General features: G+C 43.4%; 1 protein-coding gene across 1 annotated transcript; it reads right to left on the reverse strand.

Annotated features, from left to right (window-relative positions):
- Positions 1–293: 293 nt before the first annotated feature.
- Positions 294–6,615, reverse strand: LOC308132554 (long-chain fatty acid transport protein 2). Its single transcript, XM_080499698.1, has 10 exons — positions 6,052–6,615; positions 4,945–5,154; positions 4,629–4,787; positions 3,841–3,965; positions 2,095–2,289; positions 1,778–1,868; positions 1,484–1,682; positions 1,128–1,225; positions 849–979; positions 294–731 (listed from the first exon to the last, which is right to left on the reverse strand). The coding sequence occupies exons 1-10, from the start codon at positions 6,530–6,532 to the stop codon at positions 555–557; spliced, it is 1,866 nt and encodes a 621-aa protein (XP_080355824.1). The 5' UTR covers positions 6,533–6,615; the 3' UTR covers positions 294–554.
- Positions 6,616–7,262: the final 647 nt, after the last annotated feature.

A 7,262-nucleotide genomic window follows, 5' to 3' on the forward strand; every position in this document is an offset into this window, starting at 1 on the left:
AATATTGTCTTTAACAAGTAACTATTTCTTGTCTTTTCTACTTTTATATAAATCTGCTACAACCTCAATCCCAAAAAAATAAAATTCATGTTGTTTGTTGTCTGTACCTTTTATGCAAAATCTTCTTTTCCAGCCAGCCACATTGTTGTGTTCTTAAAATAGTGATTGCTGTACCACCCTGAGAGAATCACGTTTCGTCTTGGTCACCCAAATGAACTTTTTGGCTCTCCCCACTGTAAGTCTCCCGTCTTGTCACAAACATAGAGCCAATTTGTGAAATTAAACAGACCTGACAGTGTTGGAAAAAAAGAAAAAAAAAACCCCAGACATTTATTTGCAGCTGAAACAAACAGGACTGTGTTAAAATTACAAAACAAACAGTTTCGAGCCCGGGAGCTCCAGGTGAGCTCGGATGTCAGCCGTCGGAGCCACCACATGAGCTGGTTCCTCCCGGGAAAGCCAGGACAAGAAAGGAGACCTACGCAATATTGAGTCAGTGGTCATAATGTTGCGGCTGAACCGCGGTGAAAGCCCGCTGAGCACCTGGAGCCCACTCATAGTTTCACGCTTCCTGACACGATGGCAGCGTGAACCTCGGCCGTCAGCGGCTCGTAGCGCCGCTCGCGATCATCCAGGATGTAAAGTGGGTCCCGGATGAGTCCCGGATCAAAACTCTCCTCCACCAGCTTCATCTTCATCTGCTTGAAGGTCCCCGTCACCTCCACAGCGTTCTGAGGAGAGTACACACTCTTATTATGCACGTCAAAATACATGGCCACTGCCATTTTTCTTTTTTCAAACAAGATGTTTGGATTTCACTGCTTAAATTTCACCCTGAGTTGAATCACCTGTATCCTGACGAAACGAGGCCGTGCATATGAAGGCAGGTAACCGACCACATGTTCATATAGCTTACTGCCGTCAAACTGGGTGTCTTTGTTCATGGTGACAGCGGCCATCCCGATACGGCCCTCATGTCCTACAACGCCAAACAAAAAAAAGAAAGAAAGTGAGTGACAGTGGTGAAGTCCGTTATGACCATATTAACGTATTTATATAATGTTCTGCCGTTTAGAACTCATTCAACCCTCTTGGAAGTAACAACATGCAGGGTGAATAATCCTCACCTGGCACCTGGACTCCATAAACGCAGGCTTCTTTGAGGCAGTCGCTGATGGTCAAGATGTCAGACACCTCGGTTGTGGCCACATTCTCACCTTTCCATCTGTAGGCGCAAGCATTTTAATTAATAAAAAGACTGAGCATGTATGGAAATAACAAAACCTGACACAATAAACACGGCTGTACAAAGTCTGCATGCAAAGTAGCTTTTTCTAGCAGTTACATTATCTATAGATTCATTTTCTATACATTTTTTTGTACTTTTTGATAATTTCTACAACAAAAATGACCTTATAGCAGTAAAAAAAAAAAAAATCTCAGTCAAAGCTCTATGTAAGTAAATATATATGAACGTGAACACCTGAACGTGTCGCCAACACGATCCTGAAAGTAGATGAAGTTGTCTTCATCAATCCTCATCAAGTCTCCAGTGTTGAAGTACAGATCTCCTTTCTTGAGAACATCACGAAGTCTTTTCTTCTCTGTCTGCTCCTCGTTTCGGGCATAGCCGACAAAAGGAGCGATATCTGTGATCTTCGACACCAGCAGGCCCGTCTCACCTAAAATAAAGAAGCCAAGCTGAGTCTGAAACTCGTAGTATTCAAGAAAAACAGCTGCAAAAAAATCCCCAAATATCCAACTATGTATTCTTTACCTTTGGGAGCCTCCATGCAGAGGCCATTAGCGTCTCGTATCGGTTCGTCTCGGTCTGTGTCGTACTTCACAAGAAGGTAGGGAAACAGCATCTGCAGGTGGGAATGAAAAGCATAAATCTTCAAAACATGCTAAAATAATATGGAAAATAAAATCGCCGAATGCATGCAGTAAAATTCATATTCTCATCATTTGAAGCTACAGTGAACTCTTAGAAAATGTGATCTGATGTGCATTTAAGTTAAAAAAAAAAAAAAAACCCACAAAGAGGAATGATAGATCAAGGATATATTGTTTGCTGAGAGAACACATTCTTACCCGGTGGAAAAAGTTGACTCGTCCAATTGCTCCTATTTTTCCGGCATAGTTGACAAATCCCACATTCCCCTCAGTGGCAGCATAAAACTCTCGGATCTGGATGTTTCCAAAGCGCCTGATAAATTCTCTCCATATCTCCGCTCTGACACCGTTACCAATGGCCAGTCTCACGTTATGCTCCTTGTCATTGTCTTTCTGCGTAGGCAGACGGGCACAGAAATGAATACAGATTAAACATTATTTATGAGTATAACAACCACGTGTGGCTTAATATAAAGAAAAATGCTAACAGTTCATCAAACCAGTTGCTTTTGTCATGAAAAGAAGAGTGCATGTTGTAACCAGAAAAACACTTGTGGCATTTTGAAAGAGTGTTTCTAAACTGCAAGAATACAAACTTAACAAACACGTGCTGATTTATGCTTTATAATAAAAAAAAAAATATAGCAATCATTTAAAGCAAGACAACTTCATTTTAAGTGCCCGCTTGGTCTAATTTTCCCAAATCCCTGTCTGAATGTGAGAATGTGACATTAAATAAAACATAAAACCAAAACTCTTATGGTCTGACTTGACATTTTTATATAAGATCATGAAGAACATTCAATACAATACATGTGACCGTGATATCATGTAGTAGTACAGGAAGATGTGCTGCCAAGTTACTTGATATGGTCTTTCAGAGTAAAGGCCAGCATCTATTCTGAGAGGTGACCAGATAAAGACAAACCCCATGTGGGGATTCATGTGTTGGTGGGGGTCACGCAGTAAAAAGAGCCTGAACTTCATGTGATGCAATTAGACACTCTGAATGGCATACCGAAGGGAGGAGCGCTCACACCACTCCAAAATAAGTAAATAAATAAATAAGAGGCACGTCTTTTTTTTAAAAGAGCTCGGAACTCAGCAGCCACCGCGACCCTTCAGAAATGTGAGTTCGATTTAAGCCGTTAGAAAAGACCCACAGGTAGTGACGCACAAGGCTGGAACATGATAGTTGAGATTTAACGATTTCTATTTTGGTAAGCCAGCTTTGGGAATGTACAGATTCGGAAAGTAATCCAAACTAGACTAGTCCAGATCTGGCTAAATCATGACCTGCTGCAGCCGGTTCAGTGCTGCCTGTCCCTGCAGCTGTCCTGAGGTGAAAAAGTTCAGCGTGGATACAAAGAGATCACATGAACCCCCCCCCCCCTTTTTTTTTTGTGACCAAGGTATTTTTGAATAAGGAAAAACTCATTGAACAATTAAACAAAAAAGTCATTTGGGAAAAAAAATTTAAACAGCTCAATTAATTTATATTGATAACAACAACACACTGCTTTAGTATCTGAATTAAACACACATAATGTAAGAGATATATTTTTGAATTCTACCTGATTTTTATCCAAAATATCTACATTTTTCATTCAAGTGTAACCCCAGTCTCATGTAACTATAGAAATCTACTGGGCTACACAAGTTATTCCTGCCACTGAGAAAAAAACAAAACAAACACACAAAAATATAAACAAAACTTCGGGAGGGTCACTTTAAAACCTCATACCAACCCATTAAGATTGAGTTTCACTTGAGGGTCACATGATCAGGGCACTGCTGGAGAGTCGTTTTCCCAACACAGACAAAACCAAAACAAAACAAAACTCAATGTGCCAGAAATATCTGAACTGAAACGCAGCAGGAGTTGGAATAAAAAAAAAAAAAACTGCAACAGTTTTCTGTTGGAAGCAGTGAAGAACAGTTTACCTTCGGTGTACTGCAGAGGTAACGCATCACCTCCCCAATGTACTGAACGACGGTCACGTTGTGTTTCCTGCAGTCATCCCAAAATTGAGAGGCGGAGAATTTTCTTTTCAGGATAATAGTCGACCCTTTAACAAAAAGCACAAGTGCAAAAAAAACTACTTTGATTACACGCTGCACCTTCATCGACCTGCGAATGCACTGATTCCTGCAGGTTTCCCTTTTACAACCGACTCAACTTAGTGCAAATTAACTCACTTTGAGGCTTTAGTTTTTTTTCCAGGGCTCATGTCAACTGTAGGTCACGCCGGCCACATGCACTGCACCGCTGGTCGGGATTAGATAACTCGGAGTAAATGTGTTACTCAGGCTGTTTGACCCGATATATACCAGCGGTGTGAACTTTACCCTATTTACTGAAAAGGGATCTGTGCAGATTACTGCTTCACTGTGACAAAAGACCCTTTCACTGAACAGGAGGTGCGAGGGGGATCACTGATGCATTGTGGGGCTTGCAGAGATGCAGAAGGAGCTCGTTGGACAAGTTCGGCAGCAGGAGTCAGGAATTCGGTCACTGCTGAACTATTAATGCTTACAAATACAAACCGGCATGACGCAAATCCATTAATGCAGTATAACGGTTGCTTTATTCGAAAAAGAGTGAAAGGCACCGGGGTGGGGACTAACTCCTTGTTATAACGCAGCAAAGGGGCTAATCCATATGTAAGGAATGTCACACAACCCTCACAAGCTTTTCAAAAAAAAAAACAGCCACCTTGTTCTTGTCTCACCTGTTTCAATGGAGCCAATGAAGCCAACAATGAATCCAGCGGTGTGGTACAGAGGCAGGTTGAGGTAAATGACGTCGTTGGTCTTTACACCATTTGAGGACAAGACGACCAGAGCAGTTAAGAGGCGGTTCTGGTTGACCACGGCTGCCTTGGGAAGCCCTGAAACACACAATACAAAACAATGTTTTTTAAAACAAAAACAAAAAACAACAACATGAGCTTTGCTTGTTGTTGGTTTAGAATGGAGGTGTTGAATCCCGGTCGTGGACGAACGCTGCCCTGCACGTTTCCAAAATCGTACAACTGCTCAACACACCTGTGGTTCCTGACGTGTAAATATAAACCGCAGGACTTTTGAATGTGATCTGAGATCTGAGGGATCGAGGAAGAGGCGCGTCTGAGGCCTCGTCCACTTTGTCGGAGAAGCCCTCGATGCCCGGCGTGTCACATTGTTTGGACATGAGGAGGACGGTGACGCCCTGCTCCCTCAGCGAGGGCAGCACATCCTCCACGGCTTCCTTTAACTCTGAAAGAGGACAGAGCACCCGTCAGCGTTTCTTTTAATCCAGGTTTTAGAAAAATGTGGAGGCTGTATTTGAGCAATCGGAGCACAAGTGGGACGAGAGGCATACACGCTTCCTCTGCTTCAGGATGTTAACTGTATCTCCCTTTTTGTTTATCTTCTGTACTCCCTGATCCAACTCAGGGTCACGGAGCGCTGAGGGTGACTCCAAATGACCCCGGGTACAAGGGAGGCTACACCCTGGACAGGCCACCAAATCCATCAAAGCTCAGTTTAGGGCCTCAAATGCATGTGTTTGGACTGTGGGAGGAAACTGCAGCAGGCGAACACACACAGGGAGAACATGCAGACTCCACAAAAATCTTGGACCTAAACTTAGAGTATTCTTGTTATGATGCAAAGTATGAACCATGAAATAATTTAAATATAGATTAAATAAACCAAACTGTATTTTAAAGTCAAACTCCTCCTTGTGAGACATTTGTGGGTTGGAGTTTGCGGTTTCCTGTTTTTCTTTTTCTTTTCTTTTTTTAGGTATACTCTTTTTCCAGTCCAAAAACATCCATGTGAGGTTATTTGATGCCACAGAATGACAAGATAATGTATTTTTCCGTCTCCCTGCTAACCCAGGAATCATTTCCACCAACCCTGAAGCGAGTAAGGAGATAAAGATATAATTTAAACTCGTTTAAACTCAAACATTTGAGATGTGAAGTTCATAAAGCTTAGTTATTACACGTTTACGCACCACTTGTTGTTCCTTCATGCATTTGAAGGTTTTCAGTATTCGAGTGGGGAAAGTGATAAAGTGATAATAATAATAAAAAATAAATAAAAAAAAGTGTCATTGGTTTACCAAACGATAAGACTGAACTCTCTGACACCACCCGTGCGCAATACCTGGAGCTGCTATCAACACTTTGGCCTTGCAGCAGTTGAAGCAGTGCAGCAGGGACTTGGTGCGGATGTTGTGATTGAGCAGCGCCGCGGGGGAGCCCAGCTTGGCCAGGGCCAGCCAGGTGAACATGAAGGCGGGTTGGTTGCCCATGAAGAGGGCCACCGTGTCCCCGGCCTCGAACCCGGGCTGGCCCCGGAGCGCGTTGGCGATCCGGTTGCTCCTCCGGTCGGCCTGGCCGTACGTGTGGCTCTCGCCCTCGAACACGACGAAGGGCCTGTCGGGATGCGCGCCGGTCTGCTCCAGGAAGCGATCCAAAACAAAGAAGAGGGGTCTCCTCCTGCGCCGCGACGCGAAGCGCACCAAAATACGCACCACGTCCCCGACGTACAGGAGGTCCATCCACACATGGGGGCAAAACGTTCTGAGCGCGAGCGGTATGAGGAGGACACCGGCGAAAAACGCCGAGATCCAATACAACTCCATGTTTTTTGTTTTTGTTTTTCCTCTCAAGAAAAGTCTGTGAAAAAAAAAGTTGCAGCCCCCTGTTGCTGCAAAATGGGGATCGTTGCAAATCAGGGTTTTGGGTTGCTTTGTTTTTTTTCCTCGTTTTTTTTTTTTTGCACAAGCGGGGCGGGGCATTTTCTCATGAGTCTGTAAAGTTCATGGGGGGACAAAACCAAAACATTTGTAAAAAGTGATCGTGGCAAGCTGTTTTTTTTAATACAAGAGTTGTTTGACTGCAAAGTGCACGCAGGGGATGCCACCACAAATCAAGCCTTGGTTGAAAGGAGGGAAGGAAACAGGAGCCCAGGTTCTCCAGGGGTTTTTTTTTTTTAGTGAGGTTCAGCCGAGGAAGGGTTAAACTGCATGTCAGCAAGTCCTCTGGTGCAGCTTGTCTGGGATCAGTTGGTGCAGGAGTTTATGCAACGAGGCCCACATTCACAAAAACAAAGCTTAGGGCTCCCTCTTTAGTAAAGAAAAACCTCTGTCCGTGATCAACAGCTGCAATGATACTTTGAGGAGGTGCATGATATATATAAATATTTAAACATTAACATGAGGGGGGGGGGGGGGGGGGGGTTCTCATGAGGTCAGGATTGGAACACCTACACTTCAAGAATCATTTTATTATTATTATTTTGTGGGAACAAGACTGGATAAGACATTTTGGCTTCACCCTGGCCTCGCTGGAGCAAATGAACTATGAACTAGA

This window comes from Blennius ocellaris (genome assembly GCF_963422515.1).
Source record: "Blennius ocellaris genome assembly, chromosome: 1".
NCBI classification, from domain to species: domain Eukaryota; kingdom Metazoa; phylum Chordata; class Actinopteri; order Blenniiformes; family Blenniidae; genus Blennius; species Blennius ocellaris.